At 38.5% G+C, this 25966-nt stretch overlaps 1 protein-coding gene and 1 long non-coding RNA gene across 3 annotated transcripts in view; one reads left to right on the forward strand and one right to left on the reverse strand.

Annotated features, from left to right (window-relative positions):
- Positions 1–3162: 3162 nt before the first annotated feature.
- On the reverse strand, positions 3163–7533 carry LOC122989479. The gene is made up of 2 exons (XR_006405079.1): positions 7468–7533; positions 3163–3648 (listed from the first exon to the last, which is right to left on the reverse strand). It is a non-coding gene; the product is annotated as an uncharacterized LOC122989479 (long non-coding RNA).
- Positions 7534–7672: 139 nt separating this feature from the next.
- The window catches only part of fcho1 (FCH and mu domain containing endocytic adaptor 1), a 62280-nt gene continuing 43986 nt past the window's right edge, over positions 7673–25966 (forward strand). The window contains exons 1-2 of one of the 2 annotated variants that reach the window (XM_044362359.1): positions 7673–7796; positions 23913–23963. In XM_044362359.1, coding sequence (XP_044218294.1) covers positions 23937–23963 — 27 coding nt within the window. In that variant the 5' untranslated portion in view covers positions 7673–7796; positions 23913–23936. Of the gene's footprint in view, positions 7797–9705; positions 9852–23912; positions 23964–25966 lie in introns of those variants that run through there. The other variant, XM_044362360.1, reaches the window with a different exon arrangement.

Raw genomic sequence — 25966 nt, forward strand, 5'->3', positions numbered from 1 at the left:
TTAAATGCTACTTACACACTGATGGATCAATACATACAACCTTATAATGTCATACATAAAAAATATATACAGAACTAATAATTTTACTTTTGATATTTTAAGTACATATTTTGGCACAAGGACTTACCTTATAGTTGTAATTCAGTACCTACATTAATGTATTGGTACTACTTAAGCAGAAGTGGATGAGTGGTTCTTCCACCACTGCCGGATTGATGAGGGAGGTGAAAAAAAACCCAAAAGACAAGTGGAGTCAGTGGTGAATCCATCCATTGTTTTCTATATCAGGACACCACAAAGTGCATTATCAGAAAATGATCACGGTCAATTATCAAAGATAAATGGAAACTTGTATTTAAATGGTCACCATGTTCTAACCATAGTTAGTTAAACCAATGGGCTGAGCTGAACGAATACATGCTTGAAATGTTTATTATTTAGTGTATTTTACAGTGACCTTATAGCAGTGTTTCTTAATATTTTACATCACATCTGGTCCTGTTGTAATGTTTCAATATATTTCAAGATATTCAATTAAAATTGTGAATTTGAATGTGACATAGGCCTTTTTTTAAAGACTATGTAGGAAGCTCTAAATGGATGATATTGAAATTATTTTGTGTTTCTCTTGGGCTTCTTAATTTTAAAATGATCTCATTTATTTAAAAATATAGCACTATTGATATATTGGTTTCCTACAAGCATACTCCATATCAGGTCCTGAAGATTGGACAAAAAAAAGGCAGGATCTGTTATTCTTATATTTTTCCTGTATGGTATTTCACATTCAGTATAAAGTACATTTGGCTGTGTAGCCTTGTTTCCTTCGAACATTCACAGTATTACTGAAAATCTTTTTCATTTTAAGGCAACACCAGACCAGATCCCTCTTACTATACCAGGATGATGACTGTGTAGATGTATTTTTTATCATTTGAGGGAATTTAGTGGTTGGAGGTGCTGATAGACCATATCATGCCTGCGGTATTTTCCCATAATATCATGGTCTAATTAGAGGAAAAGTACTCATTAGTGCACTTTTGGCAGGGTGATAACGATAACAGAATCTGGTTGAAATGACTAAGCCTGCCAGTCAGGTAAACGCACACACTAAAGGAAAAATCCACACAACAATTACCCAACAATAGCACTGTGAAAGGAAGAAGTCCCTAAAGCCCCTCTCACTTTAATCTGAAAACCACTGACATGGAGTCAACTAATGCCAAACTGGGAAGTTGGGACCTTAATGGATCAAGCTGAAGTTGAAAGTTTAAAAAGTAGATCCAGTGCGCCCCCTTGTGGCTACATGGTGTCTGACTTTCTATTGGGGTCATTTCTTCTTGAGCCCTTCTCACATCTGACAGTTCAAGACAAAAGAGTTTCTGCACAGAGTCTAACTGCAAAAACTTTTTAACTGTCAAGCTTGTAGTCCTAATTACAGTTAAAAGCTTTGCAATGTGGGAGCTGTCATCTCTAACTAGACTACTGCCTCTCTGGCATCCTGCTCCTATTACAATAAGCCCTTAAGTGTATGCAGAAACTTCTGTCTAGTTTAGACAGCTCAGAAAGTGAACCCCACCAGGAGGGGAAGTGAATGAATTTGTGTGACTCCACAAAGAGTATGTAAAGTTCATACATCTACTTTTTGTAGCTTTATTACTATAGCTTATAGTATGTACTTGCCACTTTCTCTCTCATCATATTTTAGTTACTTCATTCTCAGATTAATTCTCATAATAGTATACAGGGTGACCATCTTCAGCTCCCATGTCAGCTTTTATAAAAGCAAACATGTAGTATGTATTCCCTGAGATATTGTGGTGTATACAGTATGCTAAACTACATTTTATCAGGAGTTTGCTATTGTTTCAGGGATTTAAAAACTGTCATACCATTTCAAACAAGTCAAGATAATTTTATTTGTAAAGCCCAATATCATAAATCACAAATTTGCCTCAGGGGGCTTTATAATCTGTACAGCAATACAACATCTTCTGTCCATAGACCCTCAATTCGAATAAGGAAAAACTCCCTAAAAAACTCTTTAATGGGAAAAAATAGAAGAAACATCGGGAAGAGCAACAGAGGAGGGATCCCTCTCCCAGGACAGAAAGACATACAATAGATGTTGTGTGTACAGAATAGAGCATATATATATATATATATATATATATATATATATATATATATATATATATATATATATATATATATATATATATATATATATATATATATATATATATATATATATATATATATATATATATATATATACATGCACACAGGGGAGACTCACATCACAGCATTCAGACACATGGGAGAGAGGAGACAAGAAAAGACATTATTCACAAAGGACAGAGAGAAAGATAAAGACATCATTCAGACAGAGAGACATGAGGTGAGGCTGAACTCCTGCAGGATGGGAAACCAGATTCTAAACCTCAGGAGATGGCACCGACAGCCAGGGAAACAGAGCAGTTCAACAAGAGAGGACAGGAAGAGAAAACAGAGAGAGAGAGAGAGAGAGAGAGAGAGAGAGAGAGAAGAGAGAAGAGAGAAGGGCACACAGCTTGGATGCTCACATGCTTGTGGAACAAACAAACAGAAGGTTAAAGAGATCCAGTGGTTATCAGAACAGTTGCAATAATCAATAATCTTGTCGGCAGAGCAACACTCAGTAAATCCATTGAGACAGAAACCAACCTGCTGTGCAGAGCAAGGTCATGAAGTACTCAATTAAAGGCAACTAATTGTAGGTTAAGGCAAAAAGATGAGTTTTAAGTTTAGATTTAAACATTATGTCTAATTAATCTTGATTATAATTACTTTCCATTTCTTTTTTAATATGACTATTGTCCATTGTCAGCTGATCACTTGTACATTGATCAGTTTATTTTGTCTCTCTTATTTTCTTTTCCTCTGTTTTGTATTTACATATATTTTAATTTCCCATTTCATTTTTTAAATATTTGTTCTTTTATTATGAATTTAGGAAGCTGTTCTCTGCATAAGCCAACAACTTCTTGACCTCTCCTCAATCATCTGTTTCACTTCTGTTATTGTTTTTTATGATCTTGTATATGTGCAAATAAAACTATGGTAAAATATTTAATTTTTGCATTATTCTCAAAAAAAATCTGAGGACAAGTACTACTCAGCCACACCATTTACAGTTTATTAAGACACTGCAGGCTATCAGTCTGAGTCAAGAATACCTGCATACTGAATGTTCAGCTTTAAATTAGCTGTTAAACCAAACATACAATAACTGTTATTGTAAGTTGTTAATGGCATTTCTACTTAAAAAAGATGCTGTTATTTCCTCTCCATCATTTTGTGCCGATGGCTCACAGACATGAGCAGCAGTATCCCTGTTCACCTCCTCTGCAAGCCAACAAGTCCACAGAGAGGCAGACCTGACACAGAGAGGCAACCAGCTAAAGGCAGTAATAACACTGAGAAGAGACACAGAGCACTTCTTGCCACAGATGGATCCCGGGGAGATAAGAGGTCTGCAGAGGGGAAAGTCATCTCATTTGCTAGATCCAAGACTGTGTCTGTGTTTTGTGAGCAGTTGCCTCGTCTTCTGTCTTGGCAGCTGTCAGCCAGCCGGTTCAAGCAGGAGTTAAGCTGATTTGAAAGAACCTGATGAGAGGCAGAAACATGGAGACACACAGGAGGAAGAGAGGTGATAAAAAACATGTGGGTGTGCGTATTGGGCCTCATTCAGGAGATACCGTACATCTTGCATAGAAGATCAGTAACTTCCTGGCTGCATGCAAGTGTTTCTGCAAAAATGTACACATTAATGTTGAGTTGCAAGCAGGAAATGACACAACAAACTTGCCTGTTATCTTCAGAGGATGAGCACAGCATTTTGTCAAGTAAAGGTCCCTCTATCTTCTCAGTTTGAGTCCTATTTTCATGTATATAAATTTGTATTTAACATACCTAATTGGGAAGAATTGAGGAAGACTAGGAAATGACCTAAACAGTGATGGCCCTTCATCTGGCATCTGCATAATCAGATGAAATTATGTCACAATATATTTGTGTTCAGTCAGTGTATTGATATGATAAAAGAGGACATGATCAGAAAGGACCTTTAGAGGGAGACAAATGAGAGCGAATCGGCTGGTGTCTGAAGCACCGAGAGCACTCACGCAGGATAAGAATAGGAACACCAACAGGTGGCACGGACTGATGATACATAATTAAATTCGGCAGCTCATTTCATTTTATTTGGGAGATTTTTACTGCGGATTAAAGGCTCAAAACATTATCCTCCATTTCATTTGTGTTCGCAGATGGAAGCAAGGGGACACTGCCAATCAGACTGTTTACAGAAAGACGGGGTTTATACACTCCTGAATGGGATCTTACACTTGACATATGGATAGGAAAGGCTCTACATAATCATAATATTGTTTTGTTTAGGTCTTTGCTGATCCTTACTCTTTTATAGGAGATCTTGACTAAAGTAAGATAAAATCTTGCCTCGTGACTTGTGGTTAAATGTTCTCTTCCTAGCTGTAGTTCTGTGTATATCTGAAGATGAAAGTGATGATAATCTCATCTAACCATCTCAGTTACCACGCAGGGAAAGTACACAAACTATAACCCTGTGCCGAGCTACCGACATTATGTTCCGCTGCACCCTGTATCGATTTTAATATCACATCACTAAGCATCACATTGAGCATCAACACCTCCAGCAGAGGACTCTCACTCCTCATGTCTTTGATGTGTGAGAGCATCAGAAAGTAATAACAGCTGTGCTTGTGGCAGAGCTCTCAGATTACTTTGACACTGATACATGTATTTCTTATTGAAGATAAATAAATTCACAAACTTTAAATATCTGCACAAACAAATGGCTAGTGTGAGTTTTTGTGCAGATATTCAGTGCCAAAAAGTTTTATCCAAATCCACAATCTGAGATAAGCAAGTTATATATTTAAATCATTATGAAAAGAGCAGTACTTTTTTCAACTGGTCTTTACACAATTTGGTACAATTTAATCAATATTTAGTTCATATTTTCTCTCCTGTTACTATGTCATTATATGAGGGCTCCACATGAGAAGCACAGCATGGAGAGTTGCTAAAAGCATTGTGAGATCTGCAACAGTAGCCTGAAAATCACACTGAATTGTTATTTCCTTTTCACAGCACTATTCAGTATTTAAATGAAAAAAAATCTGAAATGTTGACAGCTTTTCAGAGATCTGGACCAAGCCTACTGCAGGAGGGAAGTTCGGAGAGATACAACCCGATATACTCGACTCAACTCAACCCAGCTTTATTTATATAGCACTTTACACACAGAGGAAAACAAGAGGAAGAAACAAACACAATGGAAGAGAAGAAAAAGAAAAAAAAATCATAGATAAGATAAATAAAAATGATGGGGACAGGAGTTAACACCTTGTAAACAAACATCAGGAATTTAAAATCAATTCTGCAGCTAACAGGCAGCCGGTGTAGGGAGGCAGGACTGGGAGTAACATGCTCCCTCTTTTTTATGCCATCCCTGGTTGAGTGATTTAGAGCAGACCCAGTGCAGAATGAACTGTTAATGCCAAGGCGATGACACCCTGCTTGTTTGCAGGAATACTTCTCCAGCCCTCACACTCTTGAGGATCTGAGCTTCAAGAGTGTATGTCTATAAACGGCCACTTATCATCCACAGCAGTCTGGCTTTACTGATAGCCTGCCTGTGCTGTACATTTGAGAGTAAAGATTGACTGCATCATATGTTACAGGCTTCACTGAAGAACTGATGGAGTGGACAGCTACCTCCTCACTGTCAATCAATATATGCCTCGAGACTGCTGCTGTCATTGCCTCCTCCTGGACTACTGTCAGCATCTCACAGAGGTTGACATGCAGGTGAATATTTTCCTGTCAATCACCACCTGAAACATGTCCTGTGCTAGTATGATAGACAATGTTGTCTCATTACCCTTCAGACTGCATTCGCAGATCTAAAACTCTGCCAAATTTGTTTGATATTTAGGTTACATACAATTATTTCATATTAATTTCACTGGTTAATTAGGACCTGCTTCAAAGGTCTCAAGATATCTTTTGACCTGCAAATCAATCAGTACTTACAAAGAAGTGTATAAAGTACATGCTGATTTACTGCTTTCTGCCTGTGCACAAATCGACATTTATAGATTTCTTGATAGCCAGCAAGGAGGATTTATAATTGTTTTATGCAAGAAAAAGGGCATGTCATCCCTTTCAACTTGCACAAACAATTTATCATTATAAAGATTATTCTGTCTGGCTGTCACATTACAAGATAAACCAATTCTACAGTTGTGTTTTACAACTTTTAAGGGCCAGTTAGTAAGCCACATATCCTAGTTTTGTAAGGTAGTGACCCTAAGGCTGTATGTGTGTTGACTGAAGGACAAGTCTATCCCAAAGACACAAAACAATTCAACAAACACAGTGTTTTGGTCTTAAATTAGAACTGTTGTGACTTTATGTAAAAGGAAACACACATGCATGTCTTTCTGTGTTGGTGGTAAATAGCAGGGGTCTATTAAGTGACCTAAGAGGTCTGCGGTAGCCTACAGCATGGACTTACAGAGGTCAATATGATAGATGAGCATTGATTAAGAAGGAAGAAGAAGCTCTGTTTCTACCATGTGCTCTTTTATCTTTATTCCTGGATCTGCATTTTTAACCCTAAAAAGCCAATTGCTGGTGGGCCAGTCATGACAAACTCATGCTGCACAGCCAAACATTGTTCAAACATACTTTAATCTAGATTCTTATAGAGATCCTAAAGTTTCCAAAGATGCCATTTACACTACCGGCTGAATGTGGGGGGAAATTTGTACAAAATGATGCACAAGACGTTTATAATTTTTTAATTTGAGGGAACTGTGCAGCCATAAAATACTTGGATATCTTTATTTATTTATATGTTAGTTTGGGAAAACAAACTTTGACAATAAACATCATAGCATGAAGTAATAGGGGGGAAAAATGCCATGTTGGACATCTGGCTGAAGATAATGTGTAGCCTCTGTCCCTTATTAGGCTTTTTAATTGAACGTTAGGTTAATTACAAACAAACATCTGGATAAAACAGATTCAGGATTAAAAAAACAACAACTAAGCAGATAAAACATTGTCTGCATATGCATGTTTCTATGTGTATGTGCATGACACATTGACATAGATGTGAGTGTAATGTGTTCATATATGCTGTATATATATGGTATATGTGATGAGAGGGCCCATTTAAAAGTCATTCAATCATCAAATAGCCTCAGTGAAGAGCTGACATGTAGATACATAATTTAAATGTGACACTGTCAGAAAGTATGAAACTGTTTAAGAAGTTAATCTTATAGTGTCCAACTACACCACACAGAACATATTGGTAGTAATCTTGAAAAAAAGCAGGCTATATTCGCTATCAAGTAACGGAACATTGCTTACTCTTTGTTTTATCTCAATCGTCAGATGCAGGAGTCCTTATTTTGTGGGCATTACCTAGGAAACAATTAGCCAATAGACTGCTAGTATACGCTCTTAGACCCGCCTTTATATGGTTGCTATGCCTACTACACGTTTCTCTGTGATCGACGGCCGGAGTAGCCAATCACCGCTGAGCTGGGCGGGAGTGTGCGCGCACACTGAAAACTGCCTGGTGAATTTCTACTACTATGATCAAACCGCTCAGGGTGCATGCAAGTGTTGGACCGTAGCTGCCAAAAAGACTGGAGATGGAAAATGTACTATAAACACTGCCGGAGAAGTCTATAAAGGTAATAAATAATTCTTTGTCTTTCTCACCTCCTTCTGTAACATGAATATGACAGTGAAATTGGCTCGAATGAGCTAGTGCTAGGCTATTAAAAAATATCGAGTTGTTCATGCATGGCTGTGACATTGTTGAATTGAAACTGGCAGCACTAGTAGACACGTTTGTTTGGCAGCAGCTAACATATGAACGGGGGGGAATTTAGCTAACGTTCAAGGACAAACTTACGAAAGACAAGTAAATGTACAAGCTTAAAATAGCATATAATTCCAGACTCTAAAATTAAGTTGATAATGTTCAGTGTAACAAATCCATATATCATTGTGCTTTTATAGAGGGGTTAAAAATGTGCATCATCTGCCAAGGCTCCTGGTTTTATTGGACTGAGATTTTATATTGGTGCTTCTGACATAAACTAATTTAACAGTCTGGCTCCCACTCATAGGTTATTTGTGTTATCTGATGCTATCTTGGAGGCATTTTTGGAGCCTATGCTGATTTCTAGTCAGCCACTGGACTTTGGGAGTTTAAGTGGATATCACTGAATGTCCCTGGTCAAATGATCCTCCTACACCCTTAGACAAAGTTGTCTTAAGGATATGATGATGCTTTACTTTACAGTTGAAAAAAAAATCCAAACAAACCATGTAATGGTGACACTCCTGTACTGCTATGCCTCGTTGCTTATTTGCCCACATTTATGCTGATACAGATATATCTGTGATAAGCTGAAATCAGCAGATAACACTGGTCGGGCTCTATCTATGACACCAGCTTCATTGGGTTAAAACAGTGACAATTCAGTAAGTCCACAAAGTGGGTCTGAGGAAGCTTTGGCTGCTGCTGTACATCAGACCACATTAGATAAGAGACAACATTATGGGGTTTCTGGGTTAGAGAGAGAGAGCCCACAAATGCTTGATGGTCTGCTCCAGATATCTGATGTGAATTCCTCCACATAGAGATATGACGGATATTTCTTTGCATCTGTTATAGAGCGGTACCCAACTTGGAGACACCCTGACCCAGTAAAAAAAAGTTTAGATTAAAGAGAGTATCTGATAAGAAATATTGAATTTGCTTGGCCATACTATAATGATTCAGTTTGATACCGTATTGAAAAGTGTTTTTTAGAGTCGGCAGCACTGCAAAGGTGCAGCATCATGACAGTAAGGATCCTATCTGACCTTTACCGGTGATGCCGTTTTTGTTTTATAACTTAAAATACACAATCGGTGATCCAAAAGGGTAGCCTCACTCCAGGTTACTACAGGTTTTTTAAAAAAAGTACATTTAACACTTAACAACAACTACTTAAAGGTTGTTGTTTTCACTTATGAGTGTGAGTATGTCTCAATATTTTAGGGTAAAAGTATAGATATTAGGGATGTCAGTGGCCCATTTGTTTATCACCACAACATCCCTAATATGAATGTGGTCGAGGACCTTTTGTTGCATGTCAGCCCTCCCCTCTCCCCACATTTCCTGTAACTCTGCTGTTTGCTATCAAATAAAGACAAAAGCCTTTGATAATAATCTATGAAAAATACAGAATTGACCTTTTAAAAAAAAAAAAATCTATAATTAGTCAGACTATTTGTGTCTGGGAATAGTTCATTGGTTAATATATCCTCAAAAGGGAAAGTAAGAACGATCATTTTGTTGGATTCAGGGTTTTAGGTTTAACACTTTGCATCATTGCATCACTCTCAACATGCAAGTCAACCACTGTTAGGCTAAACCAAAATAGCCAGACTGGAATTCCCCTTTGACTGACTGTCAGTTTAGTTTTTCAGTTTGACTTAATTTCCAAACAGCTATAGCATAAGCCATGGCAGCTGCATCTTCACAATGCAACATGGCTGTTTTCTGATGTCACAGCGATCTGTTTACTTGCATTGTTTTTCTCTCTCCGTCTCTGGGAGCAAATGGCAGGAGTCGAGAGTTGAGCGTTGCTGGGTCTTTTGATATCAAAGAGGTAAACAACACTCTCCCCGGTGTCTTGACTTCAACAGGAGATAGGCCTTTTCCCTGATGAATGCTGACAAAGTGAGTCAGGGTGAGTGGGATGGAGAGAGGAGGCGGTGAGAAGAGAGAGAGAGGGGGGGTCTTACTATCATTAGATGAAGAAACGCACACCAGCGTTTCGAGGAACGGTTGTCTTTTCTCACCTCTTCTCAGTTTACAGGCGCGATCTTGCCAAGTCACATTTGTTGCTGGCTAGTTCTTGACAATCAATGTTCATTCACTGGTTAATGGCTGTTATCTATAACAAGTCTGTCGAGGCTCCTCAGTAACTGCTTTTTACAGCCGTGCTTATAGTGATATATACACTGTTAGGAGCAATAAAGGAAAGATTATACATAAAACACAAGTGATATCTTGGCTTGGAGGAGCATTTACTTACAATATGTTGGCCTAAATTACATTCAGATGCTTTGCTGTAATTTCTGTGCTCTTTAATTTGGTTGCTTGCTTTATTGATTATACCTCAATACTGCAGGGACATGGGAGTTTTTTTTTTTACATTATTGAATAGTGGCTACTTGTGTTGTTGCTGATACATTAAGCCTCTGATGCCGTTACTAGTGAACCTTTTGCTGAATGTTAAGGGTAAAAATCTATGATCATTACATGGGTGGAGCTGCAAACAATGTTCATCTTCATCATCAATTAATCTGACGATTATTTTCTTGAAGCTCAAAGTTCAAGTTGACATGTTCAAATTGTTTTTTTTGTCTGAGAAGAAGTTCAAAATGTGGAAGTACTCCATTTTAATATCACTGACTATGATTAAGGAAACCAGCAAATATCTACATTCGAGAAGCCGGAGCCAGATACTTTGGTATTTTTTCTTGACTTATACCATTGCTTATACCAGCAATTTAAATTTCTGTTGATCAACTCAAGAATTAATTGACAAATCGTTTCAGCTGTAGTCTCGGAGATATACGGGTCAGATGGTATGTTGGCTTGAGTGAGTGTCCTCCATGGAGCACATTCACTCAAGCCAAATACTGCAGGCTAAATTCTAACATTGTCACAATACCAGAGTCTATGATGAATATTACATAGTAACATATTGCTTTCAAACACAATTGCACTGATAGTTCAACACTGTGTGGCATGTTTACTGTGTGAAGGCACTGAGGATAAAAGTGTGGGGACTTTTTTACAGTAGAGAAGAGTTGGACAGTCTATAAGAGCACAGAATATCAAGTCTAAAACTTCGATATACGCAGAGCCCAGTGTTTACCTGTTTTTATTTTAGATGTGCAGGCTGGAGGTCATTTTGATTTTGAACCCTGCTGTTTTTCCTGAGGCAATAAAACGATCAATGACAGTAAGTGATGCAGGCTAAGACAGGCTGGATATCATATTACAATTCAAGGACAGTTGCAATTTGACAGACTTTTTGTTTGCATCTTAGAAGAATAATGACACTTTGCTATATTCTTCAGGCTGTAGGGGCTATCACATGCAGCAAATGGAAAGGAAATGCTGTCTATGCACCAGTTCAGATATGTAGTTATATGTTGTCATTGAGGTAATCATAGAAAGTGATGAGGTTGGCCACCTTATAAGATACTACAGGCAGTGAAAAAGTACCCAAACCTCTGGCTGACACCCTCAAGCTTCTGCTGACTTGCTGTTTCCTCACTGCCATGCAGCACACAGCCAATTGCTAAACCACAAACACTCTCTTTTTTAAACGCCTGATGCTTTTCAAGCCTGATTGTTACCAGTCCAGACATCAGAGACAGAGGCAGGCAGAGAGGGGAAGGTGAGGAGAAAGAAAGAAGCAGGTGAATAAGAAGAGCTCCCTGTTTTGCATTTAAATTTGAATGGGCTCTGTGCCGTGCTGACGCTTTATCTGCCAACAACCTGCTGCACAGTCCAGCTAAATATTCAAACGGGCAAGAATGCTCATGTGCATACGCTTGCAGCCATGCATAGTCAATCTTCTGGACTCTTCCGCATCCCTGATGACTCCTCTTTCTCTATTTTTTTTTTTTTTGACCTATAAGGATCTCCTTACTTTTCCAAATTGCGATCCTGCCTCCCTCCTTCTCTATTGGCTCTCCAACAACACATTACATGGTGCCGATGACAAATATTAATTATACATGGGTAGCCTCACATATGTAGGCTGAAGTGCTTCAAGGCCTTCCCTCTTCATTGCCAAGCGGGGCAGAACCCAGAGGCAGGAAATTCGAGGCAGGAAACAGTAAAGCTAACCTGTTATGTAACGCAAACACAATAAAACTCTTCTACTTCACAGTTGTTGATTTGCAGTTTATGACATTGTTTCATCATAAATCCATCCAGTGTTTAACATGTGGAAGTTCAGGTGACAACATTACATCCTGCTAGGGAATTTTGTACAATCCCCCTTGTATAAAACCATGACCTGTGCCTGAGGTCGTGAATGAGCCCAGCCAAGGTTTCCCCCGTGGCAGATGGGAGGATCCTGGGGCAGGATGGAGGAGCAGGCTTGCCCCCCTCGCCCCCCCCCCCCCCCCACACACACCCCACCCTCTGGCTCTGGTCTTGGGTCTATTTCTAGGTTACTGGTTCATTTTATGCTGTGCTGTGCTCAATAAGCAAGAGTGATAAGGAGCAATGGAAGATAAGGAGAATTGTTTTGTTGATTGGCTTAATAGCAGCATAAAGGCTGATTTTGATTGAAGATTATTTTAATTATCACAGAGTTAAAAAAGGGAAGAGAAAACTTTTATCAGCAATAGCCCAGAAGGGGCAGTTTCGACATAATTATGGGTTTAAACTGTTTCTTCATTTATAGTTGTGTTACATAATGATGTTCATAAGTGTGTTAAAAATGCTTTATGGTCTCCATTAATTGCAATGTGCCCGGCTCGAATCTGGCTGATTATCTTTGTTGTATTCCCAAAATCTCTCTCCCCTCATTTGTTGTCGTCTCTGTAATGTCTCTGATAAAGCCATAATATGCCCCAAAAATATACATACCTAAAAAAAAAAACTAGAGTTGAAACAATGAGTCAATAGTTGGGACAGCTGAACATTTATCTGCATCATTTTTTTATCATGATCAATCTTACTTCCAAAGTGCATTTAGTACAATAGCTGTTCTGGAGCTTTCAATCATTTCACGTGATCTTAATCAGCGGATAGAGGTTGCCCGGTTGTCATGGAAATGTACATGTAGGTGTTGACAGTTGAAGTTCAAGGTCAAATGTTGAACTTGGAATCAGCAGTCGATAAAACAATCTCAGCTCAAGATATTCATTAAACAATCTTAAATGTTTGAAGTGAAACTGTGACCACCACTTTTGACTATTTTCTGACATTTTATAGAGAAAACAAATGTATCAACTGTATCTTCATTTACAGTTGAACTACATAATGATGCTCATAAACACATAAAAAGCTACTGTATCATTTTCCCAATCGTTTAACAGATATCAGCTATAGAGTGTATCTATATATAATATGTCAAGTATGCAGCTACAAAGAAGAGATAAATTCTTAAAAATGAAAGGGAGCCTTGTTAATGAGATGCTAAGAAAAGAACAGAATTGAATCCATCTAGAAACTGGTGATTCTCCTCAGTCTTTCCTCAGATACAATAAGCTGCAGTGTTAAGACTCAACACTGTCTTAATTCACTGCTAAACCACTGCAAACATGCTCATCTTGAAGCTTGTGCATGGACCTTGACGTGTATTGTGAGTGTTTGCTGTCGCATTGTGCGCTCTCTTGCTCTCACACAGCTGCTCATGCCAGGGTTTGGAAGTGATGCCCGCCTGGCACATTGTCATAGACCGGACTGGGGCTGTATGCTGCAGTGACAAAAGCACATTCAGGCCGGGACAATGGGGAGCTGACAGCCTGGGTTGTGTTTATCACTCTGCTTTCTCTTTCCCTCTCGCTCCCTCCTGTCTATTGTTTGCTGTCTCACTGTTTCTTTTCTGTCTCAGTCACTAAAGGCTCGATCGGAGGTTCACAGAGGAGCCTGTTTATCACGTTAAGAGAAAAGGCTCTGCGTAGTGTTGCTGAAGCTGCTTTAGTCATTAAGTACAGGGTGTAATTCTGCCATCAAGTTGGCGGAGATGTGATTGTTGGTTTCATGATTTAAAGCACAGTCTCTGGGTTTAACGTGTTTCTGTTGACGCACGGGCTTTGCAGTTTGGGAGTGCTGAAGTTGTTGTTGACTATTATAGCAATTATCTGTCTCTTCATATGAGACTCGCAATGAATCACCACCAGGATGGATTTAGTAAGATCAGGGTCTGATGCAGACAGTTATCTGTTTTTACAGCCTCAGATATAATCTAATCTAAACTAAACTAGATTAATCATTTGTTCTATGAGATGTCAGAAAATAATGAAAAATGCCCATCATGATTTCCCAGGGAGCCCAAGATGATGCCTTCAGATGGCTTGTTTTGTCCAATCAACCGTTCAAAACTCAAATGTATTAAATTTACAGTGATATAAACCAGAGAAAATCAGATCTTACATCTTAGAAGCTGGATTCAGAGGCTCTTCTTTGCTTGATAAATGGCTTAGATGATCTATCCGTTTATTAAAGATTGTTGTAGGTTAGAGCTTATATGATTAATCAATTAGACGATTGACAGAAAAATAATCTGCAAATATTTGGAATAATCTTTTAAGTAATTTTTATAGCAAAATGTCCTACTTAATTGTGAGGATTTGTTGCTTTTTTGTGTTATGTGATAATTAACTGAATATGTTTAGGTTTTGCTTTGTTGGTTGAAGGCATCACCTTGATATTTTATACCACAAACAATTAATCAGTCAATCAGTCAATCAATCAATTAGATTAGTCGTTTATGAGAATAATTATTAGTTGCTGCTCTGTTGTTGATTAATTGTCAGACCCCCTGTTATCACATGACCAAAAGTTCACATTTAAGTCTCTTCATAACACTTGAGCCAGCTACTTTATCTGAAAGAAGACCATGATATGCAGTTGAAAGCTCTGAATCATTAGTAAGTGGACCTTTTTGAGCTTCAGTTGTCTTCACGATACGTTGGTCGCAAAGGACATCCATCTACTAATCGACTAAATATTTCACTGCCACTGAAATGTGTATTTATTGAGGGCCTCTTGACTGTGATGACGATGATGACCCAAACAAGTGAGTCTAGTTGTTGAAAGTGATGGAAAAACCGAGTTTAATGACGTCGGTGCGGATAAAAGAAAGCTTATATTGGAGTCGGACTGATCGTATCAACCCACACAGGTTCCATACTTATGAAAGAAACGATTAAACATCCACGGTGAAGTCTTGCTCTAAATTACCAGCCACAGCAATGAGTCATCCAGCGCTGGTAGATGTAGCAGAGGAGTGCAGAAGACAGCGGCAGGGAAGGGGAAATTAGGCCTGACACAAAATCATCCCTCCTCCACGCTTCGCCAAACCAGGTTTAAAACTAATACTGAAGGACAGATGAGTCGATTGACTGCAGTAGACTCTTGAGGCACCACAGATTCAGTCGGTTTGTACTCGTCCCTCCTGTCTCAGTGCCTCACATGTGAATTTAAGTAATAACAATCCGACGGCGCTGACATAGATTCCCTTTAGTTTAATGATCCTTTTTATGTTTGACAGATGTTTTGCCGTTTTGAATGAATCCCTTCAACCTTCAAATATTTTTTTTAAACACTGTTTTTTGGGGTTTTGGTACAAAATTTGGTTATTGCACAGTGTATTTATTTACAGTATATGCACATAAGAATATATAAAAAAGATATCATTCAATACTGTGTTTTTACAGCAACAGATCATGAAGCAGCATTATTAAAATGGTTTATAAAAGGTTGCCAAATCACATAAAACTTAATTACATTTCCTCTCGGTGAGTGTTTTTAATTTTTTCTTATTGGAGGTCACATCCTAAGTGCTGAGTGGGTTGGTGGGTTCTTCTGCTTCCAGTTACAGTAAGTAAAATCAGTCCACGTGTTGACAATGTTATAGAGATGAAACTATATTGGTTGCTTATTGGTTCTGGTTTTAGTGGTTTTCCCCCAAGATTTCAGATACAGATTTTATGTTTCGGCTGTCTCAAAACATGTGTGCTAATAAAACTGACGTCAGCCCACATCAGACGGAAAGCCGGAACATCATCTCGTCATGTCTAGGAAAGTTTTAATACGGAAAGATGCAGTCTGTGCAATAGTTTTTAATTGTAATAATCTGTGTCTAATACACACACAGAAGAAAGAACTCGTGCTGCTCCGACATACACTCCCAGATCTTCCTGCCGTGCTGCTCTTAGGTGGTCAAATGTGGCTGTTCTGTCTAAATGTGCAAGTGTATAATTGATGCCAGATACCTACGGAGCTCCTTCTTTAATAAATTGGCAATAATGAATCCATCGGTGAGCAACAGTAGATGCGTCATTGTGGAAACTGTTGAAGGCTGAAGGTTGAAAAAAAAAAAAGAAGATCAATAAACAGATTGTGGAATGACTGTATACTGTGTTCCTGTTATGAAATATGAGATTAGAAAGTGTTGGGGCTTAATTAGTTGTCAGCAGACCTAATGTAGGACATGGTTCCCACCCAGAGTGACTCCTGATCTGGGACTGGACCTTAAGTGAAAGAGAGACTACCGGTTTTTATTGTCAAAAGTGAGCAGGAATGGGTGGAGGTGATGAGATGAATCTTTAGGGAAGACGTTTGTTCTAGTTCTGCCGTATCCTCTGTGTCACTTATGTAGCTTTCCGTCTCATCGTTTCATCTCGTCCTTCACCTGTTCAGAGGCTTGTTTGTGTTTATTTGTGTGATTTTTTTTTTTTTGCAATATGGTTGTGCCTGTTTTGTCTCTGAGTCTTCCCATCCACCCACCTGGCTTCAACTCCTCTGTTTTTCACCTCTACTTGTCCTTTTTTTTTAGTTTTTTGCTCTATTCCTTTGAGTCCCTTTCTCTCCCTCCCTGCTTTGCTCCCTGAGCTTGTGACAAATGTGCCCGCTCAGAGGTTAGTGAAGTGTCTTTATTCCACACTCGGCTGTGTCATTACACTCAACCCAATTCCATTTTCATTTTGCTCTTTGAGACAGAGGAAGAGGCTGCTCTCTGGCATTTCCACCGGGAGTCTCCCACCCAGAGGAGGGGGGGAGAGGCAGGTGGAGGTGGTGAGGAGGTGGGAGTTTCTATTGACCTTCCCTCCCTCCCTTCCTTCAGAGAGACATCTGTTAGTATACCCCTCTCCAGCAAAAAGAAATAGGAAGGGAACTAAAAACAAAAAATGCTTAGTACAGGCAGAGAGGATGCACCATTTATTTCCTGATGCGATTAAGTGGATCGTGGATAGTTTTTTTGTCTTTGTATGAGACTTTTCTTTCACCCCATCTGCTTTTGTGAGTCCTAATTTTTCATGGCAGCCATCTGTGTGTTGTCAGGCAGTGCGAGGGTGGCAGGGCTCAGAGAGCAGGAGGAGAGATTAGTTTGTCTCCATTGATAAGGTCGGTTGCCTCGTCTTTCTGACTGACTTACTGTCTGTCTGTTGATGATATGATCCTTCCCTTATTTGTTTAACTATCTGTGTCACAGTGCTGCTGTTCTTCAGGCTGCTTCTGTGACTCTGACACACATAATCATCAAAAACAAGAGTTGATCAAGCATGTGTGAATGTAAACAGACTTGAAGGGGGAACAGGATTACCTGACATGGATAATAAGCGTTTGAAATTATACTCGCAACTAATGGTAAACAGGTGTCAGAGTAGCGGAAAGCTGAGCTGCAACAAACAGTTGATAGAAAGAAAATTAATCTGTGACTGTTTTGATGATTGATTTCAGGCATTTGTTAATCAAAAATACCAAAGATTATTTAGTTCCAGCTGCTCAAATGTGATGATTTAATTTTCCTTGTCATATGTGACAGAAAATTGAATGTCTTAATGTTTAGGATGTCACAGTGGGCTCTGAGAAATCGTGAATGCCATTTTTTTTCACTTATTTCTAACATTTCATTGCTAAATGATTCATTCATTAATCAAGAAATAAATTGTCAGATTAAGAGATAATGGAAATAATTGTTAGTTGCAGCCTTAGTGGAAAGTAAGATTTCCAAAAAATGGTCTATATATCCATGCTAGCAGTACGACTAAAGCGATGGTGATGCTGGTCAGTTGGTCCACAACTCCAGACACCAAACACCTTGTTGTTGTGAGTAAAATGTCTGAATAATTGTCTGAATGGATTCCATGAAATTTGGTACAGACATCGACATCCTCCTCATGATTAGTTGTAATGACTCTGGTGAAAGTCATTTCATCTTGCACCATCATCAGGTCAAATTTTGAACTTGTCCGATACTTTGATTTATGACCAAATTCCTGCAAAACTAGCGACGTTCCCGACAGCATCAGCTGTGCTTTGTATTTTGTGCTAATTAGAAAATGTTAGCATGCTAACATAATAAGGGAAGATGATCAACATGGTAAACATTATGATGATGATTGTTATTATGATAACTGATTGAACATTACTCTTACTTATTTTTTCTGACATTATTCTACAGCTTTTCCTCTCTTTAAAGTTCATCTATTCGCCTGTGACATGATTTTACTTGGAGTGTTCATTCACAGAAATTCAGCTATCAGTTGAAATTCCATCATCAAAACAACAACAATTTCATTTTCTCATTTATCATAACATTGTGCATCCCTAAATCTTATACTGTACAGCCGACCCCGGGGTGATATAGTGAGGGAACTCAAAATGATCACACATTTCTGAAGCTTTTAGTCGTGTCCTTTCTGTTTATGTGTTTAGAGTGAAGTATTTGTTGTTTTGATATTTTGCTACTGTGGTTAAACCATATGGCCACGGGGACACACTCAGCAGAGCCAAAAATTTGCGCTGGCATTTCTGAATTAAAAATGATCCCGAGAAAGGAGGAATCAAGGTCACAGTGTGTCCCATTTCTTCTCTGGGCTTTGTTTGCCCCAGAGCTGATTTCAGCTGAGCGTCTAGTTGGAACCAGATGGTGAATGCTTGATGTCAGCTACTTCCATACATCCCACCGTGGCTGGTATCTACATGGGGTCCCAGTGCACACCTCTCTCTGTCTTTGTGTTGCTCGATCATGCTGTGTCGAAACTATGATGATCAAAATAAAATGGCTAATTAGCTCAGATATACTGTATGTTTCAATATGGTGCACCAAGCTGTCACGAGACAAAAACAAGTGGCTTTTGTCTCCCTCATCATAACGGTATCTCTTGTGCTCCCCTTGTTTGCTTGCCTGAAAACCATCTGGTGGTTTGGTGAGGATCACAGTCCCCCTGCATGGGTATTTTTCCATGAAAAACCTGCTCAGGCATTGGCTTCGTCTTTATTTTCTGTTGTTAGTTGAATACCTTTCTATACAACTAGCTAATATATAGATTTAATATCAGTATCTTGATGTAAAACTAGATATTGCATATAGAGCTGCAACGATTAGTCGATTGACAGAAAATTAATCGGTAACTATTTTGTTTTGTTTTGTTTTTTTAAGTAACTTTTATTGAATATGAATTGACATTACAAGGTGCAGGAATATAACAAAAGGAACATTTGCCCCCACCTGAACCAACAAATAACACATAATAACCATACAGAAAGAGAGAAATAAATAAAAATGATAGTAATAAATGTAGATACAGTGGAAAGAAATGAAATATGAAAAGATTATCTCAAGTTCTCCATCCCGAGGTTAAATTTGACTTGCTATTCATCAAGCACCAGTTTCTATAACTTTTAGTCTCCAGAGTCTGATATCTGGATGGTACGAGTGGTGACCCCCTTTTAAGTATGCATGGGATATCAACAGGAAGAAAATCTAGGAGTGGTGCCCAGTCTTTTAAAAACAAATTATTGTTGCCCGTTAGCACAGCATGTATTCTTTGATGTTGGAGTGTATTGAAAGTGTCTTTTATGCCAGAGGGTCACAGTAGGTGGGGGTGGTTTTGATCCAATTAAGTAAAAAACACTTCCTTGCAATAAGTAGAAGTTTGTCAAGAAGAATCTAAAATGATAAAGGAAGTTTTAACTCCCTAGAGGGCAAACCTAGGAGAAACAGGTCAGGGTCTTTCTTGATTTTTTTAACCCCAAAGAATCCACTAAGTTCACAGGAATTAAAGGTCCGCAACCTTTGAGGAAGTCTGCACTCTCAAAAACAACGAAAACAAGTACCTGGTGCCTCGGTGCCACATACAAAGGATAGCCGGTGCGTATTATTTGTTCTGAATCACAAGGGTGATATGTAGCTTACGAAAAATCTTACGCTTTATCTCATTTAATCTGTTACAGGCAAAGGATGATTTTAATCAAGTCTACAACCGCGTCCCAGTCATCCACTCAATATATTCTACACCCAGAACTCTTTCCCATTTGCGAGAGAAATTGCTTGTATCGGACGTGTCGGATGAAATCAATAGAGGGAAGAAGGATGAGATGAAGTGCTTCGCATCTTTTTTGTTCAACAATTAAATTCACAGCAGCATTAAATGGAGGACCGGCCGGGGGTGGGAGTGCTAAGGAATTTATAAAATGCCGTATTTGCAAGAAACCAAGAAAGTGTCCTTTGGGAAGGTCGTAGTGATCCTGTAGTTGCTGGAAGGAGAGTCACACGTTGTCCTTGAATAGATCACCAATTACGTGAATCCCTTTTGTGTGCCAGGAGGCGATCGGCAACTATTTTAATAGTTAAATGGTTTGAAATGAAATGAAAATAATCGTTAGTTGCAGTCCTAATTGCATAGACTTTTGGTTATCTTAATATTATGATGTAACGTACATTTTTCTTTTCCTGGCTGCGTTACAATCACGTGACACACTTTTCTCCACTTATTAGACTGTTGTAGCTGAGTAAAATGAACAGTGAACGCCTCTTTTCATTCATGTTATCAATGTCTTTATTTTGAAAGAGTTTAGATATTCTAAATGTCTTTGGAAATAAATTATTTTCATTAAGAGGTTGTTACACATCTGAGTTTGCTCACATTGTATTTTTTTGCTAACTGTTTTGATATTCGATTACTCATTTTGAGTCATTTTTTTAAAGAAAAAATTCTCTAGTTTCAGCTTCTTAAATGTGAATATTTAATGTTTTTTTTTCTGGTCCTGTGTGATATTAAACTAAATCTATTGATCTTTGGGTTGGGCTGCTAATCTTTGTGTTGTGGACTGTTAGCCGGGACAAAACAAGACATCTTCGGTTGCACCTTTGGGGAAACGATGATTGACATTTTTCACCATTTTATAGATCAAAAGACTAGTTGATTAATCGAGAAAATAATCGACAGATTAATCAGTAATTAAATTAATGGTTAGTTTCAGCCCTAAACAGAGAAAGGAAACATTATGCACTGATGTATTAAAAAGGATACAGTAATCATTATGCAACTAATTCATTGCATCAGACAAATCTTTTCACATGTTAGTTAGTTTGCAATCAGAAGTTTGAGAAGGAGAGCATTTTGCTAAACTATAACAGGATAATATCATCATCATCATCATCATCATCATCATCATCATCACCATCCGATTCCACTGGTAGTAGATTAACGGTAATATAGAATTATCACCCAGCTCTGCTCTACAGTATTTGTCCATCTTTTGGCGTCTCTCTCCCTCCTGTGCTGTGCTGGCCTGCTACGCCAAACAGAACGCCGTCTGCAGGGGCCTCCAGTCCCTCCGCTGAGCTAATTAACAAGGTGTGAGGTGTGTGCGTCTGTGTCTGCGTATAGTAGGTCTTGCTGTGTTCGTTTCTGAGTGTATGTGTGTGCTGCTTTCTGATGCCAGGTCACCAGGCCTGAGCTGAGGCTGTGCCAGTACAGGGAAAGGGCTGTTGTCAACACACACACACACACACACACACACACACACACACGCGCACACACACACACACACACACACAGTCAGCAGAATAACAGATAACAGGAACCGTCTATGAGGGCAGCCCTGGGGAAACACACTTTATGGATTCACTTGGAAAGGGCAGGACCAAATTCCAATGCTTTTGCTTGCGTGCATGTGTGTGTGTGTGTGTGTGTGTTTGTGTGTGTGTTTGTGTGTGTGAGACAGTGTGTGTGAGTAGGAGGTCAGAAGGTGTATGCTCAGCTGCTACTACAGTGTATTTATCAGCCAATTAAAAAAGTGTCTGACTTTGAAAAACACTGCAGCCATGACAACTCAAATAATAAGGAGACATGTTGTTGTTTAATGAATCACAAGGTGCTTCGTTGAGAGGATATGTGGAGAGCATGTGGTAAGAGGATGCTCGTCATTACCGCCTGTTTTTATGGTATGATTATTTATGAATACATTATATTATGATTTGTGGACATAAAGACTAGTTAGGACAGTATTGACCATCCACACTGGAAAACTTATGAGTTACACATTTTTAAAGCCAAAATAAAGTAAATGAATGTCAGTGGTGAGTATTTTATTAGTGTGGTAGAGATTCTAGTCACATCCACCAAAACCTCCTCATCTTGTGCCAAGAAGTGACTCTCAGCTGTTGTTAAATCACTTTCTTTATGACTGCTGGTGGCCTACTGCTTTTATAAAATGTGGAATTACATATTTTATCAAAAAATATAGCATGAACAGCTGCAACGCATACTGTAAGCATACAGTATATATAACATGCATATAGGGCTGCAACTAACAATTATTTTCATTATTGATTAATCTGCCAATTATTATTATTTTTGTTAATTGTTTTTCTATTACACTCCAGAGAACAGTAAAAAAACACCAATCACAATATCAATTTGTCTACCCAACAGTTCAAAACCCAAAGAGATTCAATTTGTTATAATGTGAGGAAGGAGAAATGGCTAATTCTCTCATTTTAGAACCTAAAACCATCCTTTGTTTGGCATTTTTGCTTAAAAATTGACCCAAACTTTTCATTCATTATCAAAAGAGTTGCTAATTAATTTACTAATCAATTAATCAACCAATCATTGCAGCACTACTTGCATAGAAATCAATGCATATTCTGCTTATTTATATTTCCAATCAATATAACAAACTAATTATTCTCTATTTAAGAAAAGAAATCAAGCAGACTTTTGATCACTTGTGCTGATTTTTATTAATCTGACCCACCTGAGTTTCTGGTAGTAATTATATTTTCTGTCTATAACAGCTAATTTTCTGGGAAAAAACATCCTCTGGTGCAAAGGAAATTGTGTTTTTGTTGTTGTTGTTGTTGTTGTTTTTAAAGTTTGCCAGTATGTTTGGACAAAAGGAAACGTTGATACTTTGCGTGAACAGTTGACACCATGGCAAAAAAAAGTGTGATCCACATTAAGACGATGTTCAGAAAACAACAACACATTGAAGAAATATGCAGGTTTCCACACTGTTTGATTGATAAGTGATATTTAAGACTCTCATCATCAGACTACTACTTAAAACATGAATTCATACCACAAAATAATAAACTATTATTTTCCCATGAAGTCATGTGGTTTGTGAACAGTAGTTAGAAAACATACTGTAAAAAAACAACAGTATGAACGGTGTATTTAGTCAGCAGATATGAAAAACGCAGTAACAGATGTGAGCCGATCAACAGCAGCATGTGACTGAATGTGACTCAGCCAATCAGAGAACGAGGACTGCAGCTACCCGTTTCACAAGCACCGATCATCTCCTCGGTGGCTATACCTCCGTCTCCTCTGCCTCGTTTCCTCCATCGATTTCTCTTTTTTCTTCCCTGTATTCCCTCGCTCTCCTCCCCCCCCATCTCTCCTCCCGTCACTCCTCCACCCTGCCTCCTTCCTTTTCGCTTCCCTCCATCCTCTTGAGTTTATCCTTTTGAAGTCATTTGTAGAGCTCTCTCCTCTGTTTTCCCTCAGGAGCTCCCTTCCTACACTACTGAAAATGTCTCAGGAGTTTTCATGAAGCCAGGACTTTCTGGTGCCTTGTTTATGTACAATTTGCAGCCACTTTAATAATGCGGTTTACTGTCAGAGGGCAGAGGAAATGCTCCTCCAGCTCATTTATTCAGAGAAAATGGAGGTCAGAAAGATTAAGAAAGGTCTTGACTATCTTGTCTTCTCTAATGCAGCTTTACTTTTTTTCCCCCTTACCTCTTCAGATCTCAGTGAGTGTCTGAGTGAAGATGGCCTTCTTCCAGAACAACTTCTGGGTAAGTGTCTCGATAACACCTGGAAATGAGTCAATGTAATAATGATAATGATACTGAAGGACAGGATACATGCATACGATCAGGGTTTTTTTTTTTTTTTTTAAATGCCTTCAGCTTTAACTGCCACGTGTTCACCTGTTACTGCTGAATCACAACCATGAGTCACTGCGCTTTTTTAGATTTCATTTATATTCTCAGTGGACAGCTGAGCTCCTGGCTCCCTGCTACTTGTCAGGTACACACAGGATGCGTTTGCTGTCTCTCTCCTCCGCTCGCTCGCAAACAATAGAGATTGATCTCGTCTTCAACCTTCTGCTTATTTTTCTGCCACATGGAAAGCAATCTCATTCAAATTACTCTTGTAGGTGGAGATAATGTCACTTTCTGACAGTGTTACTACATGGAAATGGACATTGCACATTTTCTGAAGCATTTGCAAAGGCTTTTAACTTGTGTTGAGCCTGGAATAAATGGTTAATGTCACTTATTTCAGGGAAATACTCAAGTCTCAAGTCTTTATATTGGTTTGATATAACTCATTGGTACTTGGTAAACATTGTGTTGTCATTAGGGTCAATATGACACCTGAGTTTTTGTACCAATCCCCAAACAATACTATTTTTGATATGCTAGTTTGGAGAATATGAATATGTTTTAACAAGCAAACTTCATCAGGTGATGAAGGCTGTTTTGTGAAATGTTTTAATTAAAAAAATTATATGCCAAACTGCTCAGTGCATCAGTGTTAAATAAATAAAGGACCTCACCCAACTGTCTTCGTGCAGTTGTTTTGGTCAACATCCGAGTACAGTCGCTGTGTTCAGATCTGCCCTAACAAACCACAGTCCGATTCAATCGGACTAAAAAGTGCAGGTCTGAAAATGCCCTGAGATTAGGACATATCTGATCGAAAAACAGGTAAACAAGACAAAACAACAAATAAAACTCTGATCAAGCATCTGATGCTGAATATGAGAAACCCATCTCAATATATATAGGCCTATATATATCATCATCAATATAATACAATCCAGTATAACATTACCACTAACTGCATATAGATCTGACATAGTTTAACAAAGATATAATTTATTGCATTGCACTGTATTTCTTTAAATTGTACAGGTGTACCTAATGAAATAACAACACAAATATTAGTTGATTGTGGTGTTAATTAGCTTAATTTGTGTAGTAATTAATGGCCTCGTTAGCAGCTTTAACGCAGATGTGTAGAAAACTCTCTCTTTCATCCTCGTAACGCCACCCTCCTCGTCCCCCGGTGAGTTTGTCTCCTTATTTTCTCCTCTAGTCTCACTTTCTCCTCTCCTCTCCTCTCCGCTCCGTCCCAGCACACCTGCTACATCTATTTCAGGTGTGCCCTACTTCTTCTGCCTCGCCTCATCAGACTATGAAAAGTCCTCAGTAATATTTTAGCAGCTGAACTAAACTGTGCTATTCAGTGGTTTGATTCAGACACAGAAATGAGATTCAGGTTGGAAAATGATCACATAACCTATGAGAATGTTCGAGGTTCTTATATACAGTAAAATAATTGTTTTTTATTCCCCCTTATTGACTCTGTATCCAGGATTTCTGAGGCGATATTGAGGCGGAGTAGTCATCTTTGAGTCTCTGTCTGTCCTTTTATCAATGTCAAATATTAAATGATGTCTCAAACATCACTGCTCTGTTTTTGTCTTAATGAAAATGCATCTTTGCTTTGAGCTCCAGCATCTAAACATTAGGCTGATTAGAGCGAAGTGAATCGTTACAATTAAAAGCCAAAGTATTGAAAAGAACCAATGATATTCATGACTCTTGGTTTGTAGATGTGCATGTGTTGTGGGTAGAACTGCAACGATTAGTTGATTAATCAATTAGCCAAATGAAAGAAAATTAATCGACAGCTATTGTGATAATTGATTGATTTTAAAGCAAAAAGATTTGATGGTTCCAGCTTCTTAAATGTAAGAATTTTCTGTTTTTCTTGGTTTCACATGAGT

This window comes from Thunnus albacares, chromosome 9, assembly GCF_914725855.1.
Source record: "Thunnus albacares chromosome 9, fThuAlb1.1, whole genome shotgun sequence".
In the NCBI taxonomy this organism is placed as follows: Eukaryota; Metazoa; Chordata; class Actinopteri; order Scombriformes; family Scombridae; genus Thunnus; species Thunnus albacares.